Source organism: Medicago truncatula, unplaced genomic scaffold (genome assembly GCF_003473485.1).
Source record: "Medicago truncatula cultivar Jemalong A17 unplaced genomic scaffold, MtrunA17r5.0-ANR MtrunA17Chr0c01, whole genome shotgun sequence".
Taxonomy (NCBI): domain Eukaryota; kingdom Viridiplantae; phylum Streptophyta; class Magnoliopsida; order Fabales; family Fabaceae; genus Medicago; species Medicago truncatula.
In genome coordinates this window covers 566531-590651 of record NW_024340360.1, presented here as the reverse complement: position 1 = coordinate 590651, position 24121 = coordinate 566531, and the positions used below count along the sequence as shown (strand labels likewise).

Here is a 24121-nt window from a genome sequence, read left to right as displayed (position 1 = left end):
CCTTCAAAACAATGTTTTCCGTAAGTCCCTTTGAAACTATTTGTACCCACAAAACATTTAAAAAAGGGTTAATGGTGTTTTACCCCCCTGTAATATAGGTCATTTTTGATTTTTCCCCCTGTAAAATATTTTTTTTGATTTACCCCCCTGTAAATTATTTTTTTTTGGAATACCCCCCTAATAGGTCATAAAAAAACGAAAAATTCTGCAAAAAAAATATAAAGTCGTTTTTTTATGACCTATTAGGAAAAATATTTTACAGGGGGGTAAATCAAAAAAAATATTTTACAGGGGGGAAAACAAAAAATGACCTATATTACAGGGGGATAAAGCACCATTAACCCTTTAAAAAATTGCGGAAACAGTTTCAACACAGGTCCTTTTTTTTTTTTTGTGGTTTTATCAAAGTAACTAGGAGATTAATTGTAGACGACACATGCTGGTTGTGCCCCCTTTTTCCAGAAAAGAGGAAAAATCATTACATACACTAGCTTTTACAGAAACCAAAAATTATAAAGCTTTACCATATGCACTTCTCACATTCAGATCCAGGTATACAAACCAAGGAACTAGGTAAGCAATACAAATCTTATCCATACACAAATTACCAATGAGTAAAAAAAGAAGAAAGTTGACATTCTTATGTACACCTATGGTCTACGCTACCGACGTATGTTGCTTCATTTTCATCAATAAATTGCACAATTGGTGGTATACAAAGAAACCAAAACTGATAGCCGTCGCATACAAAACTCATGGAGTAAAAAGAATCAATACAGATCTAAGAGGGAACACAACAGCAGATAGAAAACAACTTACAGACTACAAAACATATTCCCCAACCTGAAAACCGGACAAATACTCTTTTCCAATAATTTTTGTTTATCTGTTCATGGTAGTATTGATGTATCCTTGGGACACTCACACTCAATTCTCATCTCTGCAATACCATTTTAATTGCATTTTGTTGAGGCTGAGTCAAGCTCTGCAGTGCAACAACACAATACATTGCACAAGTTTAGCAACATTCATCTGTATGTCTCAAAATTTGCATGCACTTGCTAAAAAAAATTAATGCTGCATAACCTTGCAAATGTGATCTAAGAGCTCTCTGTCACTCTGTGCGAAGTTAGCAAAGAAATCCACAAGGTAATTTACCAGATTTATCTGTCAAGAGCAACCAAAATTATTAATAAATGTCAAATACATATGCAGGTTAATGCATCTTATTAAACAAATGATACAAAATCAAATGTGAGACCTGATTAAGTGGATCGGCAACAGTTAAAACGTCGTCATCATACTGATCATCTTGATCCTTGTGATATTGAAGCAAGTTCAGCAATTAAAAAACATAAAATAAAAAGTTCAGCTTAAAACTCAGACAAGATACAATCATAATAAAGAGATTATGATGTGATGATAATGGTAAATCAACCAAACCTCATTGAACGCTTTGGCCATTGCTTCAAGATTTTCATACGTGGGTTTTCCTGGATTTGACATTGAACAAAGAAATCCTTTATCGTTTTCAATACCATCTGTTTGAACTTCTTCCCAATCACTATCCTGTATGAACAGTTTATATATGGTAAAATCATTAATTAGTCTTACATCACACACATCAATATTCACTAACCTACCTCATCTTCGCCATCCAAAACTTGTTCTTGTATTTCAGTTAATGCATCTGCCAGTAAAGCCACAATCTGCAAGATATTCAGAAAAATACAAGTAAATACTATAATTATAGGGAACTCCACACAAGTATATACCAATTTTGGTAAAAACTCGTTCTGTACAAATTGTGACAATTCATTTTCAAATTTAAATTTAAATTTAAAAAAAGACAACATAAATGTTGAAACTACAAATTAGATAAGCTCAAAAAACATAGCCATTATGAAACTAAAACAGGCAAATTAAATTAAAATTATAACATAATAAAACAAAACATGTCCGTTAAAAAAAAATGTTATACATACAGCGAAGCACAATAAATAAGGTAGACTGACGAACACATTAGTTTCTGTTTCTCTGCTAGAATAAAAAATGGAATTACCTTTGTAGGAAGTGGCAGCATTACCCACTGATCTGGAGTTGATTTAGCTTTTGATCTAGTGGTTATTCCTGTGCAAGACTTCACATGACAAGTAAGTTAAAAAGAAACTCAACAAGCACTCTTAAAACCAAAAATAAATTATATACAAATAATATTATGGTAATACCTTAATCAGATGACCTCGGACTTCTATTTTTGCCAGTTCATTGTGCCTGCTGGTTAGCAACAAGGCCAGGGCACTTGTAGTAACTTTTATTTGATATGCCCCCTGTATCTCACCTACAATCAAATACCATGTGTAAAAAATTTATATATCATGCTCAGTTGCGCATCTGTGTTTTATTCAATGGAAGAAAGCTCTCGGTAAAACCATACAAGTATGGGCAGGAATAGGCCAAGCTGACCTACAGGGGCCTACGGCTAGACCGGGCATTTTTCTAAATAGAGAAGGCTGAGCCTTTTTTTGAAGCCTATTTAGCTAAACAGGTCAGGCTACGGGCCATAAAAAAGCTTCTTAGGCCTACCGGACTGGCCTACTTAATCAAATATGAATATTTTTTATTTCTATTGTTATAAAATTTTGTACTTCAGATTAAATTATAAATTTATTAAATTTTTAGTAATTTAAGCTTATTAATTTACATTAATTTTTTGTGTATTTAAATGTGTTTTTATAAATATGATATCATGTATAGTATATTCTCTAAAATGTCATGTTAAATATCAAAAGGGATTTTAATCTCGTTAGTCTATTTTAAACATAGATCAAGTTACTTTTAAGCATCATCTTGCTGCTATTAGAGATCATTACAAGTGGATCATTGGCGATTATGATTCCCCTTTGGTTGACATTTTGCAAATTCCTCCTAATTTACATGCTTACTTGCCAGCGACTGTCGATGAGTTTTTGCAGGGATCCACTTGGTCCATTCCTCAAATCCTGTGTGACATGCATCCTAGTTTATTGGCTGACTTGAATAACCTGGATTTACCTCTCTTGCCTACTGCTGAGTGCTGATGAAACAGTTTGGACTTGCACTGGTGATGGTACGTTATCTTCTAAAGCAGCTTTTGTGTTTTCAAATCATGTGGGACAACATGTCTCCTGGGGTAAGAGTGTAAGACTGTTTGGAAATCCTTCATCCCTCCCTCAAAAAAAAATTTGGTTTGGAGGCTTTTGTACAGTAAGATCCCCACATGTGAGCATTTGAGGACTCATGGTTGCATTGTGGTTTCTAGATGTAGTCTTTGTGGTTTGACGGATGAAACCTCTATTCATCTTTTTCTCCAATGTCCTTTTGTTGTCAGAATTTGGAATTGGTTATCATTTATTGTTGTATCACAGGTTTTATCTTAATTCCTGTCAAGATTTGTTGCAGCAGGTGAATTAGTCAAGTAGCAGCCAAGTTAGAGATATTACTCTTTCTTCTATCATTTTTGCTCTCAATTAGGACTGTTCTACACTCATGAAAATGGAGGGCTTTATAACAAAGGCAGATTGGTTGTATCGGGAAAAAACTAAGTCCTAGATAGAATAAAGATATAACCTGAAATGAGTATATAAAGAGTGGCACCCCTTACCTTCTACGCCAGTTTTGAGCATGAGTTAGACCCAATATAAAAACCTAAATGGTATTAGAGCCTATCAATCGGGCAACCCACCATTATATCCCCGCACCAAGCCAAATAGCGCTTGGTGTGAGGGTACTGGGAAAAACCTAAGTCCCACAAAGAATAAAGATGAAGCCTGAAAATGAGTTTATAATGAGTGGTATCCATCACTAGGTTGTTCCAGCCTGAAATAAAAACCCAATAGGTTGTTCCAGCCTCGTCATCTTGGATTCCTAAGCTACTGTAGGAATTCACTCTAGTCCTACAGGAGGCCATCAGAAATTTACAGGACATATAGGCAGGCTGCTCAATCTCTATACTGGCCAAGGTCGAAAGGGACTCTATTTCAGACATTGTTTCAACACGCTCTATTTGTCCACGGAACAAATATCTAGCAGCTTAACCTGCAAGAACTCTCCAACCCTTGCCCATCCCTAATGCCATTTGGGAGGAAATTAGTATCGAATTCATCACAGGTTTGCTTTAATCTAAGGGACAAGATGTCATGTTGAGTAAATATTGTAATTTTCTTCTCATCTAGCACCCTTATTCTGCCAGATCCATGGCAGAGATCCTCATCAGAGAGATTCCTACTCCATAGTAAGTGATGGAGATTCTACTTTCTTTAGCCACTACTGGCAAGAGGTTTTCAAATAACAGGGGACCACCCTTAAATTTAGCAGTGTTTATCATCTGGACACTAACGGGAAAACAGAGGTGTTGAACCGTACTTAAGAAACTTATTTAAGATGTTTCTTCCCTGAACAACCAAAACAACGGGCAGATTTTATTCCATCGACATAGTACAGGTACAGCACCAGTTTTGAAAGTGCAACCCATCGCCCACCCCATCGAAATTCTCTATTGAAGATCTCCTCCCTCTCTGACTTGCTTTATTCCAGGTAATACAGTGGTTGATGAAGTTGCTCCAGATCTCATGACTAGGGATGAAGCCCTGCATTAACTCAAGTATCATCTACAACGAGCCCAGGATCATAGGACCTATTCAGGCAACGCATACATGAAGGAATCCATTAGAGGGAGATTGGGTTTATTTGAAAATACGCCCACACAAACAAGTGTCTTTGCCCGCAAGATTAAACCCTAAATTGCCTGCCAAGTATTATGATCTCTATTTAGTCCTAAAACAAATTGGGGCAGTGGCTTCCAAACTTCAACTGGCTTCTAGTGCCAAAACTCATCTCGTATTCCACATTTCTCAATTGAAAAAAAGTTGTTCCACGTCTCGCGTCACTGCAGATTTACCTGCTTAATTTCAAGTAGACGAGGGTGACTTGTCAACCTGCTAGAATTCTGAATACTAGACAAGTCCTACAGCAAGATACACTTATCCAACAGGTGATGGTACAGTGGCAAGGCAAATCAGCACAGAATGCCACTTGGGAAGATAGGCTAACCAACCAGGATCAATTTCCAGACTTCAACCTTGAGGACAAGGTTGCTCTAAAGAGGGAAGGTATTATTAGGAACCAATCTAAGTCTATGCAGGTGTACTATGTCTATAGGAAGAGCGGAAGGAATATAAAGTTGTAGTTAGTTTTTACTGTTTTTTTTATTGTAATATGTTAGTCATATGTAGTATAAATAGGACTAATCTTCTTTGAGGAGGATGAGGAAATCATTTTACTTGAAAGTATGAACTGAAGAATGCTCTAGTGTGAAGAGGAGAATAGCTCTTTTGTGTACCAATTTTCTTTGTTATCAATAAAACTACCAGGGAAGAATAGACTCATTTTCCTCTATTGTTCAAGTTCTAACAACATACTTGTGATGGAGATTGTTAGATAGTTTGTTAATTTGAATTATTAACTCACAAATATTTTCAACAAGTCTCATAAGGGCCAAGAATTCGCATATAAAAGAAAAATGATTGCGTATTAGTAACAGCAAACAAGATATCCCTATTTTTTTTTTTTTTGAATGGCAAAATATATTATATATAAATAGGGGATTAGATCCCAAGTATTACACACCAAGAAGAAAATAAAAATACCCAAAAACACAGGGAATTAGATCCAAAGTATTACACCAAGAAGAAAATAAAAATACACCAAAAACACCCAACGGAAAATTAACAACAATCAATTTTCCAACACCACCAACGGAGATATCCCTATATAAACAATCCTAATCTTACTGTTAAGAGCACAACATGCAATCCTCCAGACTTCGATGAGTGGACAGATCGAGAGTCACTTTATCTGTGAGAATATACTTTTGGTGGAGATTGTTACATCTTTTGCTAATTCGAATTGATAGCTTGCAGGACCGAGAATAAATCGTATATGTAACAAGTTTCATGCATATACATATATGCACAAACTTGAGGGGTGTTGTTGACAACTCTGATATTTCCCCAACTTCATTTGTTCCCTGTTTTAAGCTATGCAAATATCCTGTTTCCTAATAATTCCTATTTCCCTATATGTTTTTTCCAGATTCTATTCTGATTATTAATATAGTAAATTAGGAAACATTTTAGGCAGTAATTACATAATCAATCGCTATAAACAATGAATTTCTTCTGTACAAAGGTTATTATTTATTCAAGTAACTAAGATCTCTCAACTCTATCAATTCTAGTCTTGATTTAAGTTACTTAGCAAACACAACAGAGCAAGGATGCTCACCTTGTTGCTTAGCCCATTCTGACATTACATAAGCAAAGGAATTATTGTGTCCCTCAGCTGGAATTGAAATTAGCAAATCAATAAATTGGCCAACATTAGGAACACTCATGTGTACCTGCATTTAACCAAACATTTGAAAAAATTATCTCTGGACAAAGGACAGGTGGATGGTTTCTAGCCAAACAAATAATGCCGTACTAAACATGCCACGAAAAATGACAAGAATGCAAACAATGTAATATAAAGGATACTCCAAAACACAAACACCTAGCTAACAAAATAATTATTGATGCAAGAAGAGAAACAGAAGTTTTATAAATGATCATTGCTTAAGTACTAGCTATCCACTTTTATAGACAATTGATAACAATAGAGATCTGGGGCCATTAACCATTACCATAAAAATCTAACAATAGAATCATTAAATGAATCTAAACAATTAGTTATATTAGTATTACCAATCTGGCAAAAACAACTAGCAATGAGCTTCTAAGGGAAGCAATTTGAGCAGATTGCATGCGTCTGACAAGAGCAGCAACCAGGTCGCGTATATGTACAGCCATTTGTGATGGTAAATGCAATATGAGTTGAAGAATATAACTCCCAACAAAAAGAGACCCGGAGCTTTCCAAATTTGGGTCTAGTAGTCTGTTCCAAATTAACAACGAATCAGGCAACAAACGAGAAGCAGAAAAAGAGAACACAGATACACACAAGCAGAAAACAAAAAAAAATAACAAAATAATAAACTCATTTACTTGTATCTGTAAGTAGAGTATATCAGAACACGGGAAGAAAAGTAAGCCTTCTTCCATTTTTATCACATTACAAATCAGCAGTTAATTTTCTCTTTTCATATACGTGTAGTTAATCAGTTTACACTTTTTGTTACGATGGTTGAATCGTCCACTCATTCCCAGCTATAAAAAATGTGAACACAACAATTCTTACGACAAATAGTAGGTACTAATAACCTAAATTGTAAGTGTTGGATAGATATATGCACAGATGCATGTGTGTAGTTAGATATACAGCTGTATAAAATGATGCAGCAAATGCATTGTTTCAATAATAAATATAAATGGTAGTCAGGGTTAGAAGTAAAGCATTTCCTATACTGGTTTTCTCCTTTTCTTTTCTTACAGGAAAGCTCAATATGAATAGCATAAAGTTCAATCAATAAAATGTATTTTAACAACTACTATGCATAACTCACAATTAGCTAGATGGACCATACATATATACATTCTAGTCCACATAATTCAGTCTGGAATAGGAAGAACATAAGAGCATCTCCACCGCTAGAACAATCAAGTTAATTTTTGTGGGCCAACAATTGCCATATAGGATTCAAGAACTTTCCTCATTTTCACTACAATGCATTTAAGTTCTTAATTTGTTTTATATGGGGTCCACCATGAACTTCACATATTATATTTTCTTTTCCTTTCCTCTTCTCTCTCTCTCTCTCTCTCTCTCTCTCTCTCTCTCTCTCTCTCTCTCTCTCTCTCTCTCTCTCTCTCTCTCTCTCTCCCCTTGATTTTGTTTTCTCTGAAACAGCACTGCAAGAATGTGTTCCCCTACGAGAACGGTTCTCCAACCTGTACTTCCATGTCATTCTCCTCCAATGCCTAGAACAAAATTCTATGTTCTTGTGTTTTAAGAACAATAGGTAGAACAAGCGTTGCTGATGCTCTTAATGTTAAACTATTATACTCCCTCCATTTCAAAATAAGTGTCATTTTAACAACAAAAAAATTGTGTCAAAATGAATGTCATTTTCAATTTTCAATGCAATGATAACTATTTCATTCCAATTGTACCCTTCAACTATTGCTATGTACATTACTCCCAAATCATTACTTAAATATCAAAGAAACCAATAGTTAATGAGGATAATTTGATAAAATAATTATTCTCTTTCTTCTAGTCATTGCATTTCTTAATATATGTGTAAAAACCTTAAACCACGTCCATTTTGAAATAGAGGGGGTAGAAAAGATGCTTGAAGCAATGCTAGCAAGTAATGCACTAGAAAATTTGAAATAACAGACAACTACCTGGAAGCTATATCAAGTAAGCTTCTCATAGTTGATCCAGAATCAGGTCCCCAAAGAAGAACTTCTTGTCTTCCCCCGGATATAAAAGCAGATAAACATTCTGTAGCATTCTGCTCAGATGAAAGTCAATTCAAATAATTCATTCTATGGTGCAATAAGAAATCATTGCAAAATCAAGAAATAAAATAAGATATACATGTATATTTTTATCAAAAAAAGTGACCTGAATTTCACTGTGCTCATCACTTTGAAGGATAATTCTGATAACAGCATCGAAACAGACATAGTATATTGCTTTGATTACATCACCAGGGGCATTCTGTACAAAGCTATGATATTGTGAGATTGGAAAATGTAGGATAAACACGGTGTACAAGGGTTAAACTTCAAAGAAAATAAAATAATTTAATTTTAAAAATAAAAAAAATTAATTTTAAAAATAAAAAATGAAAAACCAATCCATGCAATTATACTTGCCTTCAGTAACATTGTTACCAGATCTAGTGAACCGGCTACCAAACCATCAGCCTGCTCTTGGGGCTGTAAGAACATTTAAAGGGTGTATAAATAACAATGAGTGCTATTTTAAAATCATTAATTAATATTGACTTTTAGTAACTTTAAATAGTCGTACTTCATTTAAAATTGGTCCAATATATGGCAAAATTCTCGAAACCAATGGATGTATACATCCGGGAATGCTTTTGATTGCCTGAAAAACAAATATCATCAGACGACAAAATAAATCACATATAAACAATTGAAAAAATTGATGCCAAAGCAATTGTTATGAACGTAGAAGCTTGCCATTTATGAAGCATGATCAGTAATAAATTCAGATCAAACAAACATCATAGAAAGCTAAACATTGCAGCTAAAGAGTGGTTTTAAGATTGAATTGGTTTTTCAAGGATGTAAAACAGGTTAATGATCACAAACGTCAATCATTACATTCTCCACCAGAAAACAAAAATTCTAACATGATATCAGTCAGAGCCCTATTCAGGATTTGTTGGACAACCCGCTACCAGGCCACTTGGGTCACACTCTGAATGGCCAGTCTTGGGCGGGAGTTACTTTTCAATTATAAGATTTCAATAATCTATTAATTCTGCCAAACTCAGACATAATATATAATATCTTCCTTTTCATGTCACAATCTCATGTTTTGCATTCCTATATCCTTCAATGCAATGTCTGTTGGATATCGAATTACAATCTCAATTGTAACTAATGTTAAATGTTGACAAAATCAAGACACTCATGCAGATAATAATATTAACAAAAGAATAAGCATCAAACCATTACCTCAAGAACTTCAAGTGCATCAATACTGATAAAAGGATCCAAAACATGTGATGCCCATACATTAAGGATTACCGGAGATATAACACTTTCTACTACTGCTGGTGATTCATGGCCTACAATATAAAATGAGGGGATAAATACAAACAAATGGCTAGCTAAACACAGCACACAAACGTGTGTGGAGTAAGACTAGACCAGAAATGGTCTATATATCAATAATTTAAATACAAGAGAAAGATATAACTAACCTGCCTTTACTGCTTCTTGCAATGTTTCAAGTACCATGTGCAATGTTTCATCCGATGCCTGGACACCATATTAAGGTAACTACATCTTGCAACAATAGCAGTATATGTGTGTGTGTGTGCACGCGCGCATGTGTGTGGGCAGCTAACTTACTCCCGCCTATAAAACATACATGAAGGAGTAAGTTAGGAACCCTACCCCCACTTATTTTTTCCTAAAAACTCCGTTGCTTCTTTAACACTAATTTAATGGATGGACATTATTGTAATTTTCTTTTTGTAAGTGTTTTTTGGTGGAAACATGTTTTTTTTTTAAAGTTTGGTGGAAACATTTTTTTTTTTTTAACATGACCACTATCGACAGAGCAAAAATCATCATCGTTAGATTGGAAACATTGTTCAAGCACAGTATCCCTCACGAAACAAAAGATCTGTTTCATCAACCACCTAACACACTATTGGAACAAACACAAGTTTTTTAACATTGTTAATATTTGTTTCAAGTTTTTCTTATTTTTTATGGATGTTTCACTTTTTTTTTTGGCTTTCGCACCGGCTTCCGACCCACCAAAGGTGGGCGACTAATCCGGCTCGTGCGTAGAGGCATGCGCACTAGCCAAGCGTTGTTCCCCCTGGGAATCGAAACGTTTTTTTTTTTAAACAAGGGTTTCTTAATTAAAAACAATAGAGACAAACATTAACTGGGACATGATAAAACAAAAATACAATTGTCAAAAGCAATTTCATTAAGTAGTTGTTAAAAAGAAATAGGCTTAAACGCACTTTTGACCCCCTAACTTTTAAAAAATAGCGATTTTGGCCCCCTATTAAAACAAACTATATTCCAGCCCCCTAACTTTACCCCCTTTTGCAAGTGCCAATTTTGACCTGGTTAAAGCCTATGTGGCTACTCACTTAAGTGAGTTGGACACCACGTGTGAAGTACGTCATTTTCAAATTAAAAAAAAATCGCATATACATCAAAGGAATTAAATAAATGAAAAGAAAAAAATAATTTCAAACCCAAAAAAAATTCGGCAGTACGATCTTTCACTTTCTCTCTCTACCTCCTTCATCTTCTACTTGTTCTGCTAACTCTTATTCTTCCAATTCCACCTCCTTCCTCTTCCTTTTAAGGCTTAAACCCAAAAAGAAAGAAAAAAATAGCTATACGATCTTTCACTTCTCTGTCTACCTCCTTCATCTTCTTCCTCTTTCGCATGTTGTGTCTTCCATGAAGGAAAAAAGCTTCCCCTTTAGGATTCAAACACATGAAAATCCGTTTCAATCCCATTAACACAAACACAACCATAACTTTTTCCCTTTTCGCCTCCTTCATAATTCTTTGAAACTTCACAAATCTAACATACCAAGGAGATGATTTAAAGCTACCATCTTTTTGCGGAACAACAATTATAACAACCATGCCGCCAAACGGAAGAAACGGCCTGGAAAAACTATACACCACGTCTTCTGTAAGCTCCTAATCTCCCCCAAGATTGCATGTTGTTGTTGTTAAATTAACGTTTTGTTTCTTAATTATTGTTAAAATCTTCAAAACCAAGAAAAAAAAAAAAAAAAACAGAACCAAACTTCCAAAACCAAATAAATGAATTATTAGAGTTCTGAAGTCATGAAAGGAAGCAACAAAGAATGCATATTCCAGTTACAGTAAAAGCACCTTTTGATATACAAAATGGGTTTGATAATGAAATTGAAGCTACAATTGCATTGTTGTTGTTCTTCATGGTTTCCTTAATTTGAGCAAAAATCAAGGAAAATAGTTAGCTCATGTTGTTCTTTTTTATTTGTGATGATTATTGTTCATTTTTTTAACGGAGTGAAGAGAAAGAAGAGAGAAAAAGGAGATCGAGAGGAGAAAGAAGACAAAGGAGTTTTTTCATTTTTTTAATTATTATTTTTTCAATCAATGATGAGTTGGATATTTTTTAATTTAAAAAAAATATACACATGTGGCATCCTAGTCATCTAAGGATGTGTCCACATATGCATTGACTTGGTCAAAATTAAAGGGGAGGGTCACCTTTGCAAAAAGGGGTGAAGTTAAAGGGCTGAAATGTAATAGGGGGCCAAAGTTAGAGGGTCAAAAGTGTGAAGCCCAAAAAATATTTGGGCTTTTGGTCAAAAGCAAATGGGAGTGGGTTTGCTAACTTACTCCTTCATGTTTTTAGGTGGAGTAATATATATATGTACAGAGACAGATAGATATGACAGAAGGATTATATTGTACATTACATGATTAAGAAGATCTGTGAGGGATGAAAATAAACCCGGTAATTGTGGTTGGACAATTTCTTTCTTTGCTTTAGGGAGAAGCTGAGAAAGTGCCCTGCAGGCACCTACTTTTACAGGTGGAGGCCTGTCAAATAAAAAGTTAGAAGAAAGCTTGATGTGCGAAGAACACAAATTGAAGCAATTTTGCTTACACGTTCATTGTAATTGCCTTCAATGCTGCATCGAGAGAGTGCTCTAGTACACCACTGCTTATCTGTAAATTAAGCAAAGTAAAAAAGTTATATATATATATATATATATATATATATATAGAGAGAGAGAGAGAGAGAAGGAGAAACTATCCAAGAAAAGAGAACAAGACAGAAAATGGTTACCACAGAGGAGAATTTAGCAACTGAAGTAAAAATACGAGCATATAGAAAGGGGTATTCAAGAGAATCTGTCACAAAAAAAAGGGGAAAGTGAGATGAAAAATACACACACACTTATATGCAGGCATGCATGTATCACAACTGAAGCATAAGGGAGGAATTAAGAAATGACCTATTAGAAAGTCCTCGGCAACAATCTGCTCAATCATGTCCTTCAAGTTACTTGTCTTCAACCCTGACTCCTATATGAAGGACATAAAATATATATATCAAAGTATATCCTAGTCCAAAATAGTACCCAGTTATTGAAAATGGAGATGAAAATATTTAAGCATATATATCATCTGCCCGAGAGAATTGACAAAATCAAAATCCCATACCTCTGACTCAAGCAGTTGCTCTGAAAGAGATGACAAGGCAAAAAGAGTAGCTTCTCTTATCTGCCAAATTGATATGTATAACACTGACTTTAGAACTTAGATATGATATATTCCGTGAAATGGTTTATACAAAATCAAACAAAATTCTCATGATACAAATAAGTTTTGGGACCATTGGATTGCATAGCATGGCATTATTAATATAGCATATGTTTCACGCTTTAGATGAGTATTAGAGGTTAGAACTGGTAATTCAATCCAAGTAATTTTACACTGAATAGCACTAGTTTTATTGATGAAACACTTGAGGAAAGAACATTACAATGAGACAGATTATTAGAGATAGACGAGACTATAGCAGTTGCTGGCAGTTCCAGTCTTTGAAAGAAATTAGAGTATGTCCTCTCTCAAATCATCCAATTACGAAATAAACTGGCCAACCCCTTTTTCTGCCCTACCCTATTCTATTTATTTAGTTACAAAACAGTACCACACACACAATCTAACTAGGCTGGGCTATCTTTATTGGGTCTGTGTCTCGCACAATTGGAGGCCGACTAACAATGAGATATACAGAAAAAACAGATCTCAAACCACCAGGGAAAGTATGAGGAGCCCTGTGGAAAAGACAACTAGCAGAAGAAGGGAGAATTAGGTCATAACAATCTTGCAAAGAAAAGGAGTAAACATGAGGGAGCAAGGATAAGAAAGGCTCAACAATCCTAGTTCAGGAGGCATCAAGAAATTTGAGTGAAAACATTGGGGCCCTTTGGAAAGGGAGGTTGCCAGGTTGGTAGACCCTCAAATATCTAAGGGTATTTCGACCTTTTTTTTCTTTAAGTCTGTAATAAAGAGGAACTTTCCAATTGTGAGGAGCTGCTAGACTCGATTTTTTTCTTCCTTGGTAATGATCCTAACAGAGTTAAAGAAAAGAAAAAAAATAAAAAAAGAGGAGTATTTGGAATCAGCATTATTTTAAAATAGCCTTCTCAGCAAGCCAATTAAAATTAAATTATACTCTACTAGATATACTACAAATATTCTAAATCCAAGAAAAACAGAACTTCAGTATTTACCCTCCACCAGCTTGCATTGCCTGCTACTTTCCTTATTTGAGACTCGGTGAACCATTGTTTTGCAGCATCTATGATTGCCAGAAATCCTTCACCATCAAAAGAATTGACCACCTCTTCCAGTAAAAGCACGCCTACAAGAAGCAATTTTTTTGATGAAGCTCACGAATATCTCTATAACATACATATAAATCCTTACAAACAACCCAAATAACAGAAATGCAAAATAGAGATTTTTATTTTTTAAGCAAAATATAGTGCACATGCATTATATGGCAGAAAAAGGCATCCCAACTAGGTTGGCAGCCCCAAAACCACCACCTATCATTTGCAGCACTCTAACATATTAAGATAAAAATAAAATAATGAAAAAAGAGCTTGGGGGCACTAGGCCAAAACCCAAGAAAACAAAGTAGCAGATACATAGCAACTGCCTCGTTAAAAACCTTACCAGGAAAACCCAAAGGGATAAAACCATGGTGATGGAAAAAAGAGAGTAGTACAATACAATCAAACTAGAAAAATAATTCATCTGCTTAACCCAATGTTAACAGAGTGCAGTACAATACAAGACATATTGGATAACTTGAACAGATTTTGCTAATGAACCAACTAAAATATTTCCAACGGATATCCATAAAGTCCAGAGAGTTAACTTCATTTTTTTTCATGAAATTTATACTTGTAATGCATGCTGAATGCGTCAACGTATTCTAGTTTATTTATCCAAAAGGATACAGCCAAAAATCCATCCATTTGTTGCCTTCTAACTAAAAGGAAAGTCATGAATAAGTGGCCCTATGTTCTTGACTGATGCAATTCTTAAAAAAAAAGTTGAAAACAGTAGTGCATACAAGGATTAAAGTCACTATTATAACCGATACAAAAAATAATCATGATGAACAATCAACAAACCTAACCAAATTGAAATAAACTATCACTTTAAAAACTTTAAAATGGCAAAAAAATATGATCCTTGCAGACATTTGCCCTTAGGAAAGCTGTAAGGAATCAAAAAATAGAAGTTTGTGTTGAAAAGCACAATTTTTAAACTTTCAAGATATTAACTATACAATTTTCAACAACAACCAAGCCTTTTCCCACTAAGTGGGGTTGGCTACATGATTCAAATTACGCCATAATGTTCTATCATAAACCATATTTCGGTCGAACTCATTAATTTCTTAATCTTTCCTAATAGTTTCTCTTGTAGTTTTTCTGCATCTTCTTTCCTAATGGTTTCTCTTGTAGTCTTTCAATACAATGTTTCTATATTTGGTTTATTGACGAGCACGAAGGGCAAATGTTAGCATTTGTCATAAAATATTGAGGAAAGTTACACACCAGAAATGCGGCAGCTATAAGTGGCATCCTCTTCATCAGAAATAAACTGGTTGGCATCTGCAGACCACGTATGAACCTAAAAAAACAAGAAAAAAATAGTCAAGGATTCCATTGCAGCAAATTTAGAAAAGAAACAAGTAGAACATCATAATGACACTACTAGATAGCACCATAATTTTCACTTTACCAATCATGTTTTACATCAACCCACAAGAAAATATGATTGATCCTATAGGAGAGATGGTAGACTAATTGTCTCAAAGGCCAAAAGGTTAGAAGATATACTCCCTCCGTCCCATATTATAAGCAAAAAAAAAAAAAATCACACTTATTAAGAAAATTAAAACATAGTAGTTTGCAACATAGTTTCTTGTGTTATCCTTGAAATAAGTTTGATAGAAAGTTGTAAAAACAATTTTCATTGGTTATTTGTTATTGAGAAAATGAAAGAAAGAGCAAATTGATAAGGCCCTAGATAATGGTTCAGCTAGTAGAGCCTACCACCATTATTTATAAAATCTTAGAATTCAGGTTGGGCCTAACTCAACGCTACAAAACCAGTTTGTAAGGTGAACGATGTCTTTCACTTATAAACACATTCTCAAGCCATATCTCATACAATGAAGAAAACCTTCACGCCTACGACTTGACATCTGGAGTGGTTTTACAGCGGGTGGCCCAACAAATCATGGATAGGCTCTGATATGATATCATCTAAATAATTTGGATTGGACCTAACTCAACCCTACAAAATAAGCTTGTAAGGTGAGGGATGCCTCCAACTTATAACAGAATAAAAATAAGTAGAACATCATAATGGCACTACTACATATCACCATACTTCTCACTGTACCAAATGATGTTTTACATCAATCCATGGGAAAATATGATTGCTCCTGTTTATAACCAGAATATGAGAGTTGATCCAAGAGGAGCGATGATCGACCAATTGTCTCACGGGCCAAAAAATTAGGAGCAGTAGGAGACTCAAAAATGTTTTACTTACCTGCTGTTCTGTCATTTGAAGAAAAGCAATAGTGTAGTACACCAATTCTTTGACATTAGCTGCAACCGCCTATAAAAGCGCAAACCACACATCAAAATAAGTGTGCAATAGAACACAACTATAAGTAAACAAACATTTCAAGAATGGTCTGAGCAAACCTTTGCTAGTCTTGAATTACCGACAATGGTCAGCAGAAGTTCAAACAGCTGTATAAAGAAAATTTGATGTAAAACAACAGATCAAAGCTATATAAAGAAATCAACGACACACAAGAATAAACTATTTGGCCCTGATTGATACATGTTTAGACAGACCTGAGCCAGTTAATTACTTAAAAAAGTAAATTACACTATCCCCTATGAGATGCTAACATTACATTGACCTGTCATCCATTTTGAATAATCACAACCCTATCTAAGAGATTAATAAAGGAAGGCAATGCATTCAAAGTCCAAAAACTACCTAGGATCAGACTGGGGGAGAAATACCCTAAACTAAAGGATCATAACACAGATCATAAGACTACCTAAAATGCAATATTATACTTTCACAAATCATATGCATATGCAGAAACAAACCTCTTGGTAATGGGAAACATCGGTCTATTTAAATATAAACATGCTTGTTAGGAGTGAGGAACACCTAACTTCATTTGAGCCTGCCAGGAATATTTTTTCATTTTCTACAATACAACTCTCAGCGTCACAAGTAGTGGTAAATGTGTACACCCTTCTACCAACGTTCGGACTTCAAGAGACAAAATGAAGTTTTGAACACCGTTTCTATTGGATTGGATTGGAAACTTCACAAAAAAATTCTCTGGTACATCAAAAACCCTAAAGACAATACATTAATCTACAAGATTGAGTATCCTTTTTTCGAACTAGAGAGGACAACAATGCAACTTAGACATCTTCTAAGGGTGGAGAGTGGATGGTGTGATTACTCTCAAAATTAAAATGTGTAGAAATTGTAACTTTCAAAACAATTATGAAACACTGTTAAAAGATATAGATCAAACATAGAAGCCCAATTAAATTATGAATCATAATGAAATCAGTAACATTAACCGGCTGAAAATTATTAACATGGACGGGCCATTAACTTGATAAAGTAAAATGGAAACAAAAATACATTGAACCATTATTGATCGAAGAAATCAATTGTTGCAGATAAAATATGTTAATTGACTCTGACATAAAAATACTTGCATTATCAAATCATCAAAGTAATAAACATCAAAAACCGCTGCTTTTGTCACCTGGATAACAAATGAATCAAGGCTTATCTCTGAGCCATCAGAATCATATCTTCCCTCATATGAATCTTCTGCTCCTTCAATAGATGCCTGCTCATAAACTCTCAGAGAGGAGACAAATGTATTCCACAGTGGTCCCAATATGACTACAGCGAACAGCGTCTTGTCAAACAAATAAAAAATAGAACTAATGACAAAGGCTAAGCAACAAACTATGGGAACAAACATACCTTCAAATTGACTTTTAATTAGGCTTGAGAAATTCTGAATAAACTGATTCAAGCACTTCAAAACCTTAAAGAAGAAAGATGTAATATCATGTTTAAAATGTAGGAAACTAAGAAAAAATGTAGAAATCAACTTTTAAAAAACCAGACCAACCTCCATTCTAATACTCCAATCATCTGGATTTTCAGATTGAACCGGGACTTCTAGAATAGAAGAAAATTGTTCCATCCATGGTTTAAGCAAAGGAACTACTAGAGAACTCGTTTCTGCCTAAACAGTACACAATGATATATGTTAACAATTAAAAAGTAAAATACACTAAACAACCAATGAACGAGAACTGTGCAAGTTACTTAGTGGCAAGAAAATACATTATAAACACCACTCATCGCCCCCAGCATAGAGGTGCAAGAATAGACTATTGAAAGGGCCTTGGTCCGTATGTATGTGTCATATATCTGCACAGAGGAATGAAATAAAGAAAATTTTGTCATGTGACAGAAGAGGCACGATTCACAATACAAACAGAATATTGGTTATATTTCCTTATGTTTCTCGTTCTTCAATTATGAAAAAATTCATAGGTCCAGAAATGATTTATCAAAAAAATTGTATTACTATAAATTGTTAAATTTGCTTCTAGAAATTCATAAAAAATGGAAAAAGGAAAACAAAAAGGAGACTTCCGTCTATAATCAGGACATGTCAATTCACATGCTCCTTTCTTTTCTTAAGTTGAAAGTTGTGAATATGTCAAAAAAGAAATAATATAGGGGAAAGATATCAAGAAGAAGAGAGAGCGTGTTAGGAAATAGAATAAAGGGGAACTAGAGTACTTATGAGTTGTTAAAACAATTAGTTAATTAGCTGGTTAGTTTGTTATGTGACTGTTCAGCCGGTTAGCAAGTCTTTAAATGGCCTTCAATGAGTTTTATCATAAGACTCAAATTGTTCATAGATATCTTCTCTTCCATGAATCTTAGTTATTCTAACTCCCGTTTATTCTATATCCTATAAAAGAACTATGGAAATTCAGGGTCAATATGTGTATAGTGAATTCCAGAAAGTTCGTAGATTGGTTTCCATCGATTCTTAACACTTGCACTTCCTCCCAAGCCAATCAGCTTTGGAAGGAAAAAAAATCTAAGATTATGCTAACATAAATAAAGCATAAAACTGCTTAGAAGGTTAACAGAAAAATATACAAAATTATAACCTGCGGAGAGGATACAATGGTCAGCAAACTTGGGAACAAAGCAGGTATTAATGTTGGAACCGTTCTATCATCCAAGTCCGCTGAGAGAAGAACCAAGCATTTCATAGCTCCATGCACTAGAATAAAATTGTAAGAAAAATTAAGAAATGGATTAGCATATAGAAATTCAAGTGTTACATAAGTATGCTAAGAAAAGCATAGAGCAAACAACTTCCCAATTCGCGGAATTTGGGTCAGGCCTAATTCAACCCCACAAAACCGACGTATAAGTTAAAGGATGTCCACCACAAATATTATTATCTAATGTGGGAGTCATAGCATGAGGAGTGTGATCCAAGTGACTCAACCCTTCAAAATCAGCTTGTAAGATGGGGGTGCCTAACCAACCACTACCCAAACGATACTATTATCCAATGTGGGAATTTCAAAGGGTTATCAGTTATGTGTCAAGTTTGGGTTTTAGAGCAACAAATGGGCCAAACAGAGAATTTGTTAAAAAGCTGCTTGTGTGGTAAAATTTTTAAGAGTAAATGCAGTTATATTATGGAGAGAGTAGCAAGTGGAAGTGCATTCAATGTTCTCCGGTTAGACACCTTATGGTTTGAATAAAGATACAAATGTCTCTTCTCCAATGAACTTTTTCTCTGGCATTACAGTTACAGGGGTTATCTTCTTTGATACAACTATTTTCAACAGTTTCTTTCGTTTTTTAAATTTGGGTTCCTATCATAAAGTGTTGCGAATAATGTAGATTGCACTACATTAAGATAAAATATTTCATACTTTCCTTTTCCTTTTCTTTTTCTATACATAACTGCTATGATACTATTTCAGTTATTAGGGTAATTCAATTTCGTTTTTTTAAGACTAGCAATTAACAGCGTTGATGCACATTAGTCTATAATATGAGCCTATAATTTATATATCAATAATATTCAGTTTTTTCTTATCTCATTCAAGTAAAAGTGCTCCTATCGTATAATGTTTAGTATATACACTCCATAAGGAAATGGAACCCAATTTTCACCCAAGGCTTTTCCACAACCAAACATAGTTTCAAAGTTATAAAATCCTACAAATCACCAACTCAGAATGGATTGTTTACCTCCATTCAAGTTGGTTTGACTGTTGATCAAATTCAGGAGAAATGGCAATAAATCTGGCCATAACTCTGGCCAGTCATACACTGCAATGGATGCCACGGCCATACCAATAGCTGTGCAAATTTTCCGATGAGGGTCGTCTAATGTCAATAGAAGCATTCTGCGGATGATTTCCTGGAGATGTAATAAAAATTAGTTATCACAAGAAACATGTTTTAGTATACCATTCATGAAATAGCCAATTGCAGAATAGAACAATTTTTTCAACAGGCAGAAAGAAAAAAAAAATGGCCAGTTGCAGAATAGAACAATTTTTTCAACAGGCAGAAATAAAAAAATAAAAAAAACAATAAGTGTTCTCATAGATAGTTAAACAGTCCTAAAAGTATGCATTATGTATTCTCCTATCAATAAGTGTTCCAGAAATCCATATTCAGGAAAATACATTATCTAGAGACATATATGATATATGAGATCCTTGAGGACAAAATTGAACTGTTTAAGTCTAAACATTCTTCTACAAATACCACATACATTAATTGTCATCGTCAAAGCCCAAAAGGTAGAAACATTCTCCAGCATATAACAAAATACAAGGAAATATATGACATTGATGACTGGCTGACAGAAACTAAAAGAAAAATTCTACTATGTCCAAATTCAGCATATTATGCAATGTGATTTAAGGCCTCAAAATGACAAGCAAAAGGAATGTTTACAATCCAATGGTAAGGTATCCAAAACCAAATCAAATCTTAATCAATAAAAGCTCCCATAATAGTTTCCGGTGATGCCTTGTAGGTATGGAGTTCTGAATAATAGTAAAAATTAAATAGAAATAAAAGAATATGGTACCTTTTCATCAGCGGAAACCACAGGAGGTTCAAATGATTCTTCACCCTCCTGCCAATGTTTTTTAACTAATTGCTTAAGAAGGACTGCAGCTAAGTAGAGGAGAGTTAAATTATCCAAGATCATAAGCTCGTGGAAGGAAGAAAATCAATAATTTGGTGGCACCGACATTTTAGAATGTGGACTATTTTATAACAAATCAGTTGTTTTTCTTGTACTTAGGATATGTTTGGTAAGACATAACTTTGAGCTTATAGCTTATATCTTATAAATTTTGAGCTTATATCTTATATGCTCATTTCACTAGAAAAGACCTGTTTGATAACCGCCACTTCGTCACGAGCTTATAACTTATTTTTACTAGCTTATAGCGTTTTGATAAGCTAATCCAAGTAGCCTATAGCTTATCATCATTTATCTCTATTTTACCCTTGTAATCTTAATTGAAAAAAAATAAAAATTAAACATTCATTAAATATATCATTTCTATGTCATTTCATATTTATAAGCTAGTTCAACCGCTAATTTTACCAAACACTACAAATTCAATCAGCTAGCTTATTTGCTATAAGCTACAAGCTAGATTATCATCTATCCGCTATCAGCTAGTTTTTAGAGCTAGTTTTTTACCAAACAGAGCCTTAGCAAGCTATATTTTAGTATTGATGAAAACAAACAAAATTACAGATTTGTTGTTATTAACAATTGAAAAGGATATCTGGCGCAATCCCACAGCAATGTCCTTGTTTGCAATGACTTTTGATAATGCAGTGCCAAAACCTTCAAGGAAATTTAACATTATAAATAATTATCGTTCTAAATTGCTGAAACCATAAAGGAAATTGAGCATCATCACAAGAACCTGATTGGTGAGAGGCTTGATGAAGAGAAGCTTCGGCAAAAGAACGAATCTCGTGGTTAGGATCGAGTGTGGCAGATAAGCAACTGAGAAGCCATTGTTGATCTTGATCTACAACGTAGGCCATCGATGACAAAACCCTAGACCAGACCCAACGACGCCGTTTTTGCTTTCAGGTTGCTTCAGCTTTTTCCCGCTCAGAGGAGAAGAATTAGGAAGATTCTTGCCAGAGAGGGTTTTATAGCAAAGCCAGGACAACATAGACAGACAGTGGCACAAATGAAATTTCCTCGATATACATATACCTACCCTTATGCAAGAAACTTGTTTTTAATCCCGTAAATACATCAATTTTTCTTTTTGGTCCTTCTAAAAAATTTTATTCGATTTTTAATTATCAAAATTTTTTATCTTTATTTTTGGTCTCTCCTTTAATATAAATTTATATATTAAATTCGTATTTTTTTAATAAAATTTTGCATTAAAGTTTATAATATTATAGGAATTTCTTCCAAAAGAAATTCGAATTTTTTAAGAAAACATAAAATAAATATGAATTTTTATATTTTTTTGCGGTTAAGAAATCATATTTAATTCATGATTTGTTAAAGAAAAAATAAAAATTTGGGAGTCATTTTTATAATATTCTACACATTTCTGCATAATTTCATTAAAAAATACAAAGTCTACGGTTAACTTTAAAACATGGATCAAAAGTGGTGATTGTATAGGGATTAAATAATATTCTATACATTTTTGCATACTTTCATTAAAAAATACAAAGTCTGCAGTTAACTTAAAAACATGGACCAAAAGTGGTGATTGTATAGGGACTAAAGTCGAAGGAAAATTTCAAAGAGACTAAAACAAAAAATTTGAAATATTTATAAGATCAAAAACATATTTAACCCTTTTATAAATATTTTATTTGATCATTTTAAAAAAAACTCGATTAATAACTTTTTAATGAAACATTTTATTAAAATAAAAATGTTTTTTAATAAATATTAGTTTCATGTAAATAATAAAGTGTTCATAATTTTAATGGAAAATATATATGTATGAAAAGATGATGAGGACACTCTTACAGAAAAATATTTTGTAAATAAGCTATTAAAAAAACTTTGAAGTGTTATTACAAAGATTCACATATAATGCGGGTGCAAACCATGAATGAGAATAGATGAATTTTCATAAAAATCACACCATTTTTTTATTTTGCTTTGGACCAAACTTTTGATCTATTGTATGGCAATTTTCACTTGGCTTATCACTAGTTTCTGTTTCATAAAAGAGAGTGTGGCACCCTATTTATAGTTTCTTCCATTATTTCTTCACTTTAACTCCTTATTCCATTATGCTACTTTTATCTTTTAAAGTTTGTAATCTTTGCATCATCAAATTCTAGTCAAAATTTGTACAAGTTTCTAAATTACAATAGAGTGATGAAAAATGACTATAATTATTATGAATTGAATGAACAAGGTCATTATCTAGCATGTGATTACAAGATGTATTTATAGGTAAATGGTGTTCTATATTAGCTATCATGCACTAGCTAACAGCTAACTACTATAAACTCTAAATTTAACTAGTTACCTAACATACAAGTAAACTAAGTCAAATAGTCGGTTAACTTCCTTGTTCTCATGATGCAATAACCCTTGCAAGTTAGAGGTTGGTAGATATCTATCAATCCGAACTTCAATAGTAGTGTGATGAAAAAAAACAAAACTAACCTAGTAGTTTTGGTTGACAACACAAAAATATAATGGAGGTTTGAGTGTATTTGTGATTTCTATCTAATGTTTGAGAAGTGAATCTTAAGTTGTGAGATGAATATGATCTCTTTCAAGAAATCTGAACTTTTCTACTTCTGATCTTTGATTTTTGACAGGAAAGGTTTTTGGTGAGAGATTTTGTCGTTGAGAGATGTGTTTTCATTTGAATGATGTTGCCATATATAGAGCTTCAATCTTGGTGATCATGTAAGTAACCAGCCATTGCAAGACTAGTCGTTATTTTGTTCTTTTGTGTTTTTCCTTGATGACCAAGAAAGTCTTAAACCTATCCATTATGCAATGCTTCTCAACTTTTGATCTTTTTGTGCACCTTTGGATATGTTTTTTATCAACATTCTTTTTGGTGTTTTCTGAATTTTTCATTTTGAAGTCATGCCTGATTTGCTTATGATCTTTGGAGTTTCAATAACTTGCAATTCTGATCTACCTGATCTCC

General features: G+C 33.9%; 1 protein-coding gene across 1 annotated transcript; it reads right to left on the bottom strand.

Annotated features, from left to right (window-relative positions):
* Positions 1–492: 492 nt before the first annotated feature.
* LOC25479554 (importin-9) lies at positions 493–22165 on the bottom strand. The gene is made up of 33 exons (XM_013588028.3): positions 21887–22165; positions 21743–21804; positions 21028–21120; positions 20175–20346; positions 19070–19185; positions 18225–18311; positions 18007–18123; positions 17856–17919; positions 17629–17771; positions 16526–16573; positions 16368–16436; positions 15362–15437; positions 14021–14151; positions 12945–13004; positions 12737–12806; positions 12568–12632; positions 12385–12446; positions 12194–12317; positions 9941–9998; positions 9693–9805; positions 9019–9096; positions 8862–8924; positions 8608–8703; positions 8385–8494; positions 6783–6972; positions 6325–6439; positions 2229–2341; positions 2063–2140; positions 1644–1709; positions 1444–1569; positions 1262–1318; positions 1087–1167; positions 493–985 (listed from the first exon to the last, which is right to left on the bottom strand). The coding sequence occupies exons 1-33, from the start codon at positions 22008–22010 to the stop codon at positions 935–937; spliced, it is 3078 nt and encodes a 1025-aa protein (XP_013443482.1). The 5' UTR covers positions 22011–22165; the 3' UTR covers positions 493–934.
* Positions 22166–24121: the final 1956 nt, after the last annotated feature.

Coding starts and splice junctions, on each gene's coding strand:
- LOC25479554 (XM_013588028.3), bottom strand. CDS start 22,010: ATGGCCTACGTTGTAGATCAAGATCAACAATGGCTTCTCAGTTGCTTA. Junction 12,318..12,384: donor AAGGCAATTACAATGAACGT/GTAAGCAAAATT, acceptor TTTATTTGACAG/GCCTCCACCTGTAAAAGTAG. Junction 2,141..2,228: donor TCCGAGGTCATCTGATTAAG/GTATTACCATAA, acceptor TGTCATGTGAAG/TCTTGCACAGGAATAACCAC.